The sequence below is a fragment of the Leuciscus leuciscus genome (assembly GCF_965113295.1).
Source record: "Leuciscus leuciscus genome assembly, chromosome: 7".
NCBI classification, from domain to species: Eukaryota; Metazoa; Chordata; class Actinopteri; order Cypriniformes; family Leuciscidae; genus Leuciscus; species Leuciscus leuciscus.
The window spans coordinates 44,151,313-44,165,977 of NC_138731.1; the positions used below are offsets into that span (position 1 = coordinate 44,151,313).

At 36.2% G+C, this 14,665-nt stretch overlaps 1 protein-coding gene across 3 annotated transcripts; it reads left to right on the plus strand.

Moving 5' to 3' along the window:
- Window positions 1-641: 641 nt before the first annotated feature.
- Window positions 642-14,650, plus strand: LOC309502309 (uncharacterized protein). 3 transcript variants are annotated; one of them, XM_082174654.1, is made up of 11 exons: window positions 643-1,851; window positions 4,368-4,545; window positions 5,359-5,454; window positions 6,471-6,704; window positions 7,347-7,524; window positions 9,209-9,922; window positions 11,395-11,550; window positions 12,303-12,389; window positions 12,568-12,656; window positions 13,609-13,885; window positions 14,162-14,650. In XM_082174654.1, exons 1-11 carry the CDS (start codon window positions 1,466-1,468, stop codon window positions 14,290-14,292), a joined length of 2,526 nt encoding a protein of 841 aa, XP_082030780.1. In that variant the 5' UTR covers window positions 643-1,465; the 3' UTR covers window positions 14,293-14,650. The 3 variants fall into 3 exon arrangements, with proteins under 3 accessions (XP_082030782.1, XP_082030780.1, XP_082030781.1); XM_082174655.1 differs by having other exon boundaries at window positions 12,303-12,336; window positions 12,566-12,656; XM_082174656.1 differs by lacking the exon at window positions 11,395-11,550 and having other exon boundaries at window positions 642-1,851.
- The last annotated feature ends 15 nt before the right edge of the window (window positions 14,651-14,665 follow it).

The window sequence follows — 14,665 nt, forward strand, 5'->3', positions numbered from 1 at the left end:
TTTCTCAGAATAAAATAGAGGCCAAATACTGAAGCTTGAGTCTTAGATCTTTTTAACGATTTTGTCAAGGTTATAACATTAGCAGTAACTTAAAACTAAAGTTTTTAATGTTGTTTATATGTCTATGGGGTGTTTTTAATATGCTTTAAGACAAACCATGTGTAAATTCATAAGTCGACACCATTGCGGAGTATTTATCCTTAAAACTGCTGTGAACCAAAGACATTAGGCTTGTTCGACTTGAACCGGCGCTGTATAGACCGATTTATGACATCAAAGTACCGCGAGATTGAAAAGCATACATCTCTAATCGCTCTCGCTGTTTTTTTATTTCATTCACCAATCGGTCTGAGCAGCGCCGGTAAAAGTCCAACAAGCCTCGCCTCAACTCAAAAACATGGTCTAAATTGCAGGTGTTTCTGACATCACAAACTACCTTGTAACCAACCAGGGGTGCGTTTCCCGAAAGCATCGTTGGCCAACTATGGTCGCAAGTTCATCGCAATGTCCATTGAACTCTATTGGCAACGAGGGAACTTGCGACCATAGTTGGCTAACCATGCTTTCGGGAAACGCACCCCAGGTCAATGTGTGATCGTCCTCGAGTGGGTCTGGTGTGAGTGAGTGGAGGCGGGGCTAATTTGCATATTCATAGATACGCCTATAGGCTACTAAACTACATTATTCAATCTATTTTAAGGCATGAATAATTTTTTTCAAGGAAAACACATTCAAATATGTAATTTTGGTGATCAGAGGTAAATTATAGAGGATACAATTATTGACTACAGTGGTGGACTTTAATTAAAGAACGATTCAGTGCGTCGGCGTCCTCGTGAAGGACAACAATTGTTGTTGCTGTTCTCTGAAGGGAGTTCAGCTGCAAGACAATGAGTCCATCTACTGGAAACACGATACTAGCAGGACTCTAAAATACACAGCAACAGATGAAAATTATACACACATTTGTAATACTGACCTCTGTTTCCTCATGTTTACAATCCTTTACAAGTCGTGATATATCTTTACTGATGATAACGTGTGTTTGTGAAGCAGATTTTTTTGACGATCGCAAACATAATTAAAATCTTAGTCATATCAGACACATGTCACACACGACACATAATGTCCTGCATAAACCGTTTACTTCCGATGCATATCGGCCTGTATATAGGCATAGTAGCCTACAAATTAATCTAAAAGGAACACTTCCTGAAAGCGGCACAGCAAAACGCCTTCAAAACTTAGTTTCGCGATCGATATTCGTCGGATATTCGCCTGAATGGGCAAAATGAACGTTTTCTGACTGTACAACAGAGATAGAGATGGTTGCATAAAAATTTAAGAAAGACGTACATATAAGTAATAAAAAAAGATTCCTTCCTTCGGGAATTGCCTGTTGAGTCACACTCGTTTCCAAACAAACGAAACTGAAGCGTTCGTGGTTTCATTTTAATGCATCAAAATGGCAGATGAAGTTTCACTCGATCGGGAATCTCTCAGATGCTCCATTTGTCTGGATCTCTTCAGAAATCCAGCGATTATTCCCTGTGGACACAGTTTCTGCACGGACTGCATTACAGGTGTGTGGGATCGGGATCGGGATGTGTGCAGATGCCCTCAGTGCAAACACACTTTTAACCACAGACCTGCTCTCATTGACTGGCTCCACGTGAAGGAACTTTCCGAGAAGCTGATGAAGATGAGAGGAACACAGGCTGAGGATGATGAAGATGTGAGCTGTGACTCCTGCACTTCGAGGACGAGCAAAGCCATCAGATCCTGCCTCACCTGTCTCGCCTCTTACTGCGAGTCTCACCTGGAGAAACACAACGAGCTTCACGGGTGGAGGCAGAGCCGGATTAACGCAAAGGCAAACTAGGCACGTGCCTAGGGCCCGATTGGCGGGATGGGGCCCAGACAGAGGGACAAAAAAAACAAAAAAAACAAAAAAAATATAATAAAATGTACAATGTGAAGATGTTTATCTTAACCATAGACTGTTACATTACTGCAGTTAAACCAATTAATGTGTCCGTTACAAAGCGGGTGCCGGCTTCTGAAAGTATGTGTAACGAACGCATCCATCAGGTGCTGCGAGGCAAAAGCCTAATAAGCACACAAAGAAGCACAGCTCATAATGCAGGTGTGTGAGTTGTCGTCATCTATTTTGGAGTGATTGCAATGTATTCTAAATATAAACTTGTACTGTAGATCAGCGTCATTTCTGGAAAAATCATTCACCGCTTTATTACGAGTTTAAAAGAGCGCGAGCGTCATCATTAACGTGCCCAGACGCGACGCTTTGAATTTGCGCGTACAATGAATAACATCGCGTCGGGAGCTGACTAGTAAAAAAGCTACAAAATTAAAAGACAAGACGTCTAAGTTAAAAAGCCAACACACTATACAACATTTTTAAATGTTTCAAATAAAGGATCTCATATCTATGGGTCTATCTTCTAAATTCTGCTGATGATTAGATTATACCCTGACATTACGCCAATAATATCAGTTTATATATTTTTTTCTGCTCAGTAGCGATCGTGTCTTTCTCTTCCACTTGATTTGTGTATAGCATATTTAAGGTAGCAATGCAATATAAAAGCACTTAGTGGGATTCTGGAACTGTGAATACATTGAAAACAGCAAAATAACAACAACAACAACATCTTCATTAAACAAAAAAGAGATTACCTTAGATAAAGTTTGATTAATATGTACCGGTAAAAGTCTGGACCCATTACTATTTTTAATGTTTTTGAAAGAAGTTTCTTATTATGCTCTACAAGCCTGCATTTATTTGATCAAAAATACAGAAAAAAATAGGAATATTCAGAAAGGATGTGTTAAATAGGCTATATAAAAAGTGATAGTGAAGACTTTTTTAAAACAACTTTTTAACACTAGAAGTGCCAAAATTCCATAACTACTAGAACTGCCGCAAGCGGTCATTTTGACCGCTAGATTCAAAACTCTATATCTTTAATGATAAATACCCAATTGAGAGATTAATGCATTTATTGTATTAGGATGTCTTTTAAAAACAAAACAACACCAAACTGTACATTTAAACAAGTTTAATTATACATCTATCAATAATAATATCAGTAGATGTCCTGAACAAAATGAGTAGCCTGTTTTCATGTTTACACTCGATCGCGTCCGCGCCCGCCGACACACAAACACACACACGCACACACATACACACACACACCATATTCCATTGCAATCTTGACATCGCAGCCCGTTCATTACAGCCATAATAAAATATAATAATAAAATAGCCTAGTCAACCTAACATATAAAAATTCCACTGCTCGATATAGTCAGTAGCCTAGGCTACAATTCGTACCATTTTGCGCATGTGAAGGATGATTTTTTCCGTCGATTTTGGAACACGAGTGAAGTACAAAGCCTATAATAAAGAATAGTTTACCATCCAAATACATCGCATGTTGAAACATTTTAATTCTAATTAGAGAGTTACGTGAGCCCAACGGCGCTATACTTTCACTTTCGCTTGAAAGTAGCCTAACCGATTTCATTTTGGCTTGTTTATGGATTATTTATTTGTTATTGTTCTGTTCTGAATATCATTACATTTAAATGATTTGTTGTAGAATATGTTTTGTGTATTTTTTACCACTTTTTATTGTTGTGTATATTGGTATATGTATAATAATACCGCGAAATTCAGTGCGGTCAATATGACCGTCTATGGCCGAAATAGGTAAATATGTTCATTTGTTTTTTTGCCTTATGTGTAATTTATATGAAAAGCATTTTAAATGAAAATACAGACACTTTTAGGAAAAGTCAGGTACCAGCAGGATTTTATTTATTTTTTCAACAAAGTTATTGCAGATATAAAATTCAAAACGGTCAAAATGACCGCCATGGCAGTTCTAGTGTTAATAATCAAAAATCCTGAAAAAAAGTATCACAGGTTATAAAATAAATATTAAGCACCATTTCTAACATTTGATAATAAATCAGAATATTATAAAGTTTTCTGAAGGATCACGTGACACTAAATTCAGCTTTGCGTCACAGAAATATAAAGTATAGTAAAATAGAAAACCATTATTTTAAATTTTAATAATATTTCACTAGCCTTTATTATTTTTCTGTATTTTTTATCAAATAAATCCAGGCTTGATGAGCATAAGAGACTTCTTTCAAAAACATTAAAAGTGTTTTTTACTGTGTAAGTAAAAATATACTGCTTTTAAAATTAAATGTTGTATAAATAAAAAAGGTTAGGAATCATATTTGTTTCAAGTGTTTTTTTATTGGGGGTGGGGGGCCTCCAACATGAATTTTGCCTAGGGCCTCCTAATGTCTAGAACCGGCCCTGGGTGGAGGAAACACCAGCTGACGGATTCAGCCACGGATCTCCACAGGAAAACCTGCTCTCAGCACGGGAAACTCATCGATGTTTTCTGTCGTACAGATCAGCAGTGTGTGTGTCTGCTGTGTGCAATACATGAACACAAGAGTCACGACACCATCTCAGCATCTGATGAACGAGCAGACAGACAGGTAGAGGTCCTGCCAGATTATTGTGGCTTTTACTGGTGACACTTTAAGCTCTCATTTATTAACATTAGTTAATGAACTAACAATGAGCAATACATTTCTTACAGAATTTATTAATCGTTGTTAATGTTAGTTTGTTGTTTGTTTATGTTAGTTCACATGCATTAATGGTAAAGGCCCCGTAGTCAATAATTTTATCCCTTAAAACTCATCTTTGATCATCAAAATTACATATTTAAACGTTTTTTTCCTTGAAAAAAATTCTTGAATAGCTTGAATGTAACTCTACACCTTATTTAGTATACGTGGTTCTATGAATATGCAAATGAGCCCCGCCTCCACTCACTCACTCAACTCAGAGATCCACTCGTTGACGATCACGCGTTGATCTGATTGGTTACAAGGTAGTTTGTGACGTCAGAAACACCAGCGATTTCAAAGCATGTTTTTGAGACTGTCTTTGGTTCACTGCAGTTTTAAGGAGAAAATACTCAGCAATGCTGTCGACTTATGAATTTACTCATCGTTTGTCTTAAAGCATATTAAAAACACCACATAGACGTATAAACACAACATTAAAAGCTGGATTTTCACCACAGGGGGACTTTTACTAACAAATTCCACTTTTGATTTTAATAATGTATTAGTAAATGTTGAAATTAACATTGAGTAGAAGTATTGTTCATTCTTAGCTAAAGTTGTTAACTAATGCAACATTAATATCTTAATCCTGGTATCTAAAAGTTAACGTAATGCACATTTACAGGTTTTATCTGCAGTTAAAAACTAAAGTATATAACTATTTTCTGTCGCCAGAGGAAGTTAATGGAAACGCGTGTGAAGTTTCTGCAGAACATCCAAGACAGAGAGAAGGATTTTAAAGAGCTAACGCAGGCTGAGGAGTCGATCCGAGTGAGTATTGATCAGCTGTATTGAGTATTGATCACTCAGTTTTGAGTATTGATCACAGATCTCATGTTATATCAGTCCTATAATGATTCATGTATCCACTTCACCTCATGTTTCTCCTTAAATTCCTTAGGAGAAGTACATCTGAGTAAGAGTATATATTTGTTGATATTAATGTGGAAAGCAGCTCATATCATTTGTTCTTTGCGGAATTTGATGAGAGATGTTTGATGAGAGATGTTTGATGAGAGATGTTTGATGAGAGATGTTTGATGAGAGATGTTGGCAAATCTGAGCACAGTTTGAGAAATTGTTGAGACGTCTTCTGAAACTCTAGAGACGGATCTTGGATTTTTCTTTTCAGGAGAAACATCTGAGAAGCAAATACCCAGCTAACAAGCGTATTTTTCTTTGATTTTGTTAACTTTCCCATTAAGTTATGAAAATGTTATTTCTGAATGTTTTCTAAAGGATCTAAACATTACATTTTTTTCTAAAATTTTAAATGTTTTTGCGTGGTTATGAAGGAAACATTAAATTAAAAATATATATTTTATTCTTTTTTTTTTTTTTTTACATAATGTGGGAACATTCCATTCAGTAGAATGTTACTTTTGAATGTTCTTTAAACATTCTAAAACCAGTAGTACCATTTAAATACATTTGAATGTATACAGTAGTATACATTAAATACGAACATCCAACTAAAACATTCCATGAACGATGTATAATGTTTTCATGCTAACTATTTTAGAACATTATTAAAGAGATACGTTTATATAAATATTATGTTACTGGAAGAATGTTTGTTCATAACTTAATATTTCATAACCTTGCTGGAACGTTATTTCAGAAATGTAAAGTTCTAAGAAAATACAAATCATGCAGTTAGCTAGCATCAAGTATTAATTTAGGAAGAAATAATGAGCTTGTTAAGTCAATTATTACAAGTTGTGATATCATAGTGATTCCAGTATATGTAAAATATATTGAGTTTGTGATTGTTCTTCCTGGAACAGCGTTCAGCACAGACAGCAGTCACAGAGAGCGAGCGAGTCTTCAGCGAGGTGCTGTCCTGCGTTCAGAAAACATGCTGTCGTGTGAAGGAACTGATCGCAGATCAACAGAGAGCTGAACTCAGTCACGTTGAAGGACTTCAGGAGAAAGTCCAACAGAAGATCGCTGGCATGAAGAGGACGGTGTCTGAGCTTGATCAGTTTATGACCACTGAAGATCACATTCATTTCCTGCAGGTTTGTGAAGATCCTCCGAAAACAAACTCGTATTCTGATCAAGAGTCTGATGTTAAAGTCCTCCTGGAGTCAATGATTGTATCACCGAAATTACATATTTAAAAAATTGTTCTTTATGCCTTAAAATATCTTGAATGTAACTCGACACCCTTGCCCCATTTAGTATGCGTGGTTCTATGAATATGCAAATGAGCCCCGCCTCCACTCACTCACTCAGCTCAGGGATCCACTGGTTGACGATCACACGTTGATCTGATTGGTTACAAGGTAGTTTGTGACGTCAGAAACACCAGCGATTTCAAAGCGTGTGTTTGAGACTGTCTTTGGTTCACTGCAGTTTTAAGGAGGAAATACTCAGCAATGCTGTCGACTTATGAATTTACACATGGTTTGTCTTAAAGCATATTAAAAACACCACATAGACATATAAACAACATTAAAAGCTGGATTTTCACTTTAATAAAACACTAAGTTTATAAAACAACAACACTTCCTCAATGTTTGATGAGGAAAGCACTAGATTATATTTACTTTCCGATATAGGCTATATTTTAGAAATTTAGGCTATTGACAAAGTTTCTAAAGAATGCATTTACATTTTTGTATTTTCTTCTTTCTGCATTATTTGTGATGTATCTGTAGAATTACCCGTCTGACTGTGGAGAATCCACGTCTGAAGAATTTGAAGATCTTTCCAGGATTTCTGAACGTCCAGATGCTTTTTTTCACAACGTGAGGATGCTGGTTTCTAAAATGCAAGAGCGTTTGATGGATGTCACCAAAACGACAGAGATCGAGATCAAGATCAAGTGTGTAAAAGGTTGGAAGACATCATTAAATATATAAATAAAAAAACGGATAGATTTTCCATTTCTGAGTTATTTCCAAATGCGATATGATCAATGAGTCACGACAACATGATTTTACATTACTTTAACTCATCAAAATAAGATAAGCAATTTTTGCTATTTCACGTCTATTTAAAAACAGTCACCAAATATGGAAACTCGAGTCTTTCCTATGAATGCAAATTCTTATGCAAATGAGCCCCACCTCCACTCACTCACTCAGCTCAGAGATCCACTCGTTGACGATCACACGTTGATCTGATTGGTTACAAGGTAGTTTGTGACGTCAGGAACTGACGTTCTGTTTCAAACTGTTTATATGTTGTTTATATGTCTATGTGTTTATAAACCATGTGTAAATTCATAAGTCGACAGCATTGCTGAGTATTTTCTCCTTAAAACTGCAGTGAACCAAAGACAGTCTCAAAAACACGCTTTGAAATCGCTGGTGTTTCTGACGTCACAAACTACCTTGTAACCAATCAGATCAACGTGTGATCGTCAGCCAGTGCATCTCTGAGCTGAGTGAGTGGAGGTGGAGCTCATTTGCATATTCATAGAATATCTATGCTAAATAGATATACTAAATGAGGTATACTAAAACGCGTACACTAAATGAGGCAAAGGTGTCGAGTTACATTCAAGATATTTTAAGACATGACGTTTTTTTTTCAAGGAAAATTTTTTAAATATGACATTTTAGTGATCAAAGATGAGTTTTAATGGATAAATAATTGACTACAAGGGGACTTTAACAGATTTAAGTGTACAAAATGAGAAATCCTACATTTAAAGATTCTATTTATGTAGTTAAAGGGATAGTTCACTTTGAAATTAATTTTTGGTATGTTTTAGCTTACCTCAAGGGCATCCAAGATGTAGGTGTCTTTTTTTCCGCAGTAGTTTCAATTTTGATATTTTTAGGTCAAACCGTTCTTGTCTGTCAGTCATATAATGCAGGTCTATGGTCACTGTCTCAAAGAGCAAGCACAGAGTCCAAATTAAAACAATTCCCCGTCGTCCAAATTAAACAATTCCCCATCGTAAGTACACATTGATGGCCTAAGACACGAAACGAGCGGTTTGTGTGAGAAAACGAACAGTATTTATATCGTTTTTACCACTTATACGCAGCCATGTCCAAGTGATCTGATCTGACGTGTGCGCAGACTGGTGCATAGATATATACACACTAGATGTCGCCTTGTCTACGGCAGTTCACTGGAACGAATGTCTTTAAGGCGACATCTAGTGTATATATCTATGCACCAGTCTGCGCACACGTCAGATCAGATCACTTCGACATGGCTGTGTACAAGAGGTAAAAACGATATAAATACTGTTCGTTTTCTCACACAAACCGCTCGTTTCGTGTCTTAGGCCATCAATGTGTACTTACGATGGGGAATTGTTTAATTTGGACGACGGGGAATTGTTTTAATTTGGACTCTGTGCTTGCTCTTTGAGACAGTGACCATAGACCTGCATTATATGACTGACAGACAAGAACGGTTTGACCTAAAAATATCAAAATTGAAACTACTGCGGAAAAAAAGACACCTACATCTTGGATGCCCTTGAGGTAAGCTAAAACATACCAAAAATTAATTTCAAAGTGAACTATCCCTTTAACACGTCATTTGCTTTCCTCCTCAGTTTTGCCTCCCATTGGAGGATCTGAGAAACTGTCTGCAACTCCAGCGTTTGGTAAAAAAGATGAGCGGTGGAACTGTGATGTCAGCCTTGTGACAAATGAAGCCACATCTACTTCTGGTCCTGATGGGAATCCGCTCTCAGCTGGCAGCGGCTTGTGTGGATTTGTTCAGTTTGACCAGAAGGATATTTTCCGTTTTGGGGAGTCAGTTCCAGCCTTTAACTTCAGTTTTCAGCATGTTCCCTCTAAATCCTCATCTGTGCTAAATCAGAGTGGCACGGATGAAGAAGCAACGTATGAGCCAGCTGTACCACTACCTGATCTTATCGAGATCTCGACCGGAGAGGAAAACGAGCAAGTGGTTTTCAGTCACAGAGCCAAATTATACCACTACGACAAAGAACTGATCGAGTGGAAGGAAAGAGGCATAGGCGTACTTAAAATACTTCAAAATAATAAACCCAGACGTGCAAGACTCGTGATGAGGAGAGAGCAGGTTCTGAAATTATGTGCAAACCACTGGATTACTCCAAATATGAAGCTCAAGCCAATGAAAGCGAGCGAGAAGGCGTGGACGTGGAATGCCTTGGACTTTGCTGACGGAGAAGGCATGGATCAGACGTTAGCCGTGCGGTTTAAACTACGGGAGTCGGCCGATGCCTTCAGGGAAATCTTTGAAGAAGCAGTGGCCTCTGCATCCAGTGCTCCAGAGACAGGTGAGCGTCTGTAATCCTTCATATTTGCTGAATTAACTACTTGTTTCTTACTCATTTTGGGTGCTGCTTCCACACTGTAAAAAAATGTATTGGTGGTTTAACTTAAAAAAGTTAAGTTAACCTGGTTGCCTTCAAATTTTGAGTTCATTGAAATAAAAAATTTGAGTTAATACAATGAAGGAGATTGGTTTAATAAATAGAAACTCAAAATAGTATGTTATCTGAACCACATTAATTATCCAAGTTGATTTGACAAAAGAACATTTGACTATATCAAAGCATAAAAATACCATAATGTGTTTGCAGATATTTAGGAAACATGCTAAGTTCAAATACTTGTTTCTCTGAAAAACACTTCTACAGTAACTTTTTTTGCAATATTATACCCTAGTTAAATCAAGTAAATATGTCCTTGAAGTAACAGTTGCAGGTTGCGGGAGAGTAATAACAGGTAGCGATTGGGTAAATTCGCAACTGGCGGTATTAAACAGACCAAAACAAAAATAGACATTCCGACAGGGAACGCACACAAAGCAAATGAACTTAGGTTAGAGATCAAAGATTCTACCTGACCTAAAAAGCCTCAAATATTACAAGCTTATACATCAACTTACAGTGCAAGGCTCATCGCTTTGACGCTTTCCGTTGTCAACTGCCCTTGTTCCTGTTGTGTGTCCTCAATCTGGCAACCCGTATGAGCCTCGAGGAGGAGGAGGGGAAACAACTCTCTCTTTTTGGAGATTTTTGTTATTTTTCTATTTTATTTACCTTTAAATTTCTAGATTTGATGAATAAATGGTAATTTAGTAATTTAAGCACATTCCTCACATTCTTTCAACTTAAATTCAAAATAACTCACAATTTCATGCATAAACCTTTTAATTCAGCTCAAAATATCTTACATTGGGTGTGTTTGCCGACCTCTTGTGAAAAAAAATAAATAGATTACATTATATTTCATGACTCTTGCCACTAGATGGCCTTATATCTCTATATGGAGCAAATGAGCTGTTCCGCTGGGTCCTAAAGTCAGTTTCTCTTCAGTATGCATTCAGATACACATTTAGACATTATAAAATAATTTTTTGGTAAAGTCTTAGCATTTTTAGTTTGAAATTTGAGCATTTTTAGGTTTTTCTATGTGTACTGAAGCATTCCTCGCTTTCCATTCATTCCTAAGGGGGTCAAATTGATCCATGAGGGAAGGATTTGTTACTTTTAAAAATTTCAACCACAAAACTCCTCGAATCCGTTACATTTTTTGTGTGTGTAATCGTGGTTCAAGTGCGACAACAGTCCTGGGGTCTTGGACACCTCTGATCAACACTCAATTTTTTTAAAAATGTAAAAAATATTTTCCGGGTCAAAATGACCCGAGGGAAGCATGAGTGTTTTAAATCATTATATTGATAAAACATAATATCATTATTCTCAGCTAAATGTAATATGTCATGTGTTTTCTCACTGAGAAGGAAAGAGCAGCCAGGACCGGTGTGACGCTGATGTTGAGATCGTGTTTGAGCGAAAGCCGACAGCAGAACAAGCTGAACTGTCCGCTAGACTGATGCTTCCACACACCTTCTTCTGTGACAAACACCAGCTGGGAGACTTGAGCCATGAGGAGGACGGTAGGAAGAACAGACAGCTGGAATCATTTCTGCATACTTAGTTGCATTGCTAATGCAATCATGTTATTACTCTCCCACAACCTGCAACTGTTATTTCAAGGACATATTTACTTGATTTAACTAGGGTGTGATATTGCAAAAAAACTGATATTGCGATATAAAAAAACTGGAATTTCCACCAGATGATTGAAAAGCTACTGTGTATTTGAAAAGAATAAATGAATTTAGATTGAGTGAGGTGATTTGTTTGGGAGATCATATGCATAGACCATAAAAATATTAATAAAAATAATAATAAAGCTGAAATGTACTTTTTTTTCCCCTTTTGACCTTTTGGAATTATAATTTTAAGACTGAACTATTTAGGAAAATCTTGACTGTAATATAAATATTTGGTAACACTTAAAGCTTTGTATAATCTGTACAATGCATACATTTTTAATGCATTAATTATGGCTTGTAATGCATATAATGTATAATATTAAGGTTATAATGCATGAGTTTTTACTTAAAACAAGAACAAATATCTGCCGGTGATGTCATTCAACTTATTTTTATGCCTCCACTGGCAGATATTTTTCTTGTTTTAAGCACAAAGTCACTTCATTTTGACAAATTTTTTAGAAAGCAAGACTGTTAAGAATGTTTAGATATTTGTACAGGAAAACAGCACTCACAATATCTTCTGTTTTTATTTTATTTTTAAATGTTTTTAGCTCAAGCCATTAATTCATGTCTTTTTTCTTATTCAGATGAAGATTTTGAGGAGGCAGTCAAATCTTTGAAGGGAAAGTTGTATCCTGATCTGTCCATCCAAGGAGATTCACCCGCTGGTCATGGTAGTTTGTTCTGGTTGCAGTGACTCCCAGTTTGCTTAAATACTGCCACAAATGCACACCTTTATGTCACACCACAGATATAAACCGTTATCATCAAATCATCATTAAGGCTCTGATGTCATCGGCTGCTTCCTTGTTTTTCTATGTTAAAAAAATAAAGTCTTGTTTATTTCTATAGATGCAAATCTTCCCCGGGAAAATGCTGGAGATGCAACAGAGACGCAAAGTGGCGGAGAGGAAGATGATGATGATGAAGCTCCTATACATGTAGATATCGCTTCCCTTTGAGCTTTGCCTGTGTAAAAGTGTATTGAAATAATACTAGAGGAAGTTGTTGTAAAAGTACCGTGTTTTTGTGTAGTCGTTTCTCTGTAACCTACGGAAATTATAAAGGGCATTTTACACACAATGTGGTTCTATTGTGTACAAACACTTCTCATACAAATGTTTGTTGTGTTTAGACTGGTTTCTCTCAAGGCTTGTGTTTAATTCTAATCATTTATTTTAGTGCTGTCAAATCGATTAATCGCGATTAATCGCATCTAACATAAAAGTTTGTGTATATAATATATATGTGTCTATATATATATATATATATATACAGTATATATATATATGTGTGTGTGTGTTTGTAATATATATATGTAGACACACGTATTATATAACCACAAACTTTGGTTAGATGCGATTAATCACGATTAATCGATTTGACAGCCATAATTTAATTAAATCAAATGTTTTTGTTATTTATTTAAATCAAAGTTTATTTTATTTTTTATTCAAATGTATTACTTTATTAGTAATTTAAATTAAATGTGTAATTATTAGTATCACTCAAATAAAACATTTAAATATTACTACTTAGGATTCATTTATTTTTATTCCAGTTTTAGTGTGTATCGTCACACTTTAGTTTAGGGTCCAATTCTCACTATTAACTGCGACTTTTGCCTCAATAAACTCCTAATTACTGCTTAGTAATAGTTAGTAAGGTAGTTGTTAAGTTTAGATTAAGGGATGTAGAATATGATCATGCAGAATAATGTGCTTTATAAGTACTAATAAACAGCCAATATCCTAGTTTTCTTAACACGCATTTGTATTTTCATTATAAATCGGATAGTGATTGGTTGACGAGCCTAACTAGTTCTATATTCACTGTAAAGCACGGCATGTTGAGGCGTATTCATTGGTTTATTATGTCATTGCTTCTTTCGAGGTGGATCTACCATCGGTTGAGGAGAACGAAGAGGAGATGTTGTTGAAGGAGAGGACCAAACTTTACCACTGGGACTGTGATATTAAGAAGTGGAAAGCCCGAGGTGAAGGAGACATTAAGATCCTTTTCCATCCCTCGAGGAAGATCTACCGCGTGTTTATGAGGCAGGAAGGGGATGAGAAGGTGTGTGTAAACCACTGCATCACCAGAGCCATCCGCCTGAAACCAGGGAACACTTCTGCAAACGCAGTGGCATGGACAGCCGCTGACTCTTCAGGTATACATATCATAATTATCTAAATATTACAGTAATAAATCATATTTAATATTATTGATTTGACTGCACTGACACTATCAGATGAGATAGTGACAAAACTTGAACTGAATGATGATGCTTTTGTCTTTTAGAGCTGCTTTACAGCAGAATTAGCCTCGTATTTGAAGTTTGCATCATTGATTCTGTTTATTACTGTGAAGCTGCTTTGATGCAGTCTATATAAAGCATTATAGAAATAAAGCTGACTTGACTTTACATGTGTTTAATGTCCCACAGAGGGAGGAGATGCTGTATTACGGCGGTTTACTGCCAAGTTTAAGACTCCGGAACTGGCCGTTTCTTTCACAAAAACTTTTGCAGACTGTCAAAGTCACATGTCAGAGTTCACGCAAACTTTGCAAAAGTAAAGCTGTCTTTCCTAGCTAATAACCTGGGTCAGAGGTCACACTGAACGAATATTAATGTTAGAACAGTGATGTCACTATATGCAGCATAGAATGAGTATAACGTCTAGCTATGGAAGGGTATGAGAGCTTTGAATTGATCAAGCCATTAAAAACTTCAATATTTATTTTTCTATATTTTTTACAGTTCGAATTAGTGGTGATGGAAGTAATACTACTATTTGAAAAAAAGAAAAACTTGTTTCAATAATTTGCACATTGACAAAGTTATTTTTGCTCTACATATGTAAAGGTCTTTGGTTTTTTGTCTGGAGAAACGAGATGATGTAATCTTTGAATAAACAAGATTTTTGTAAACACATTTACTGGGTTTTGT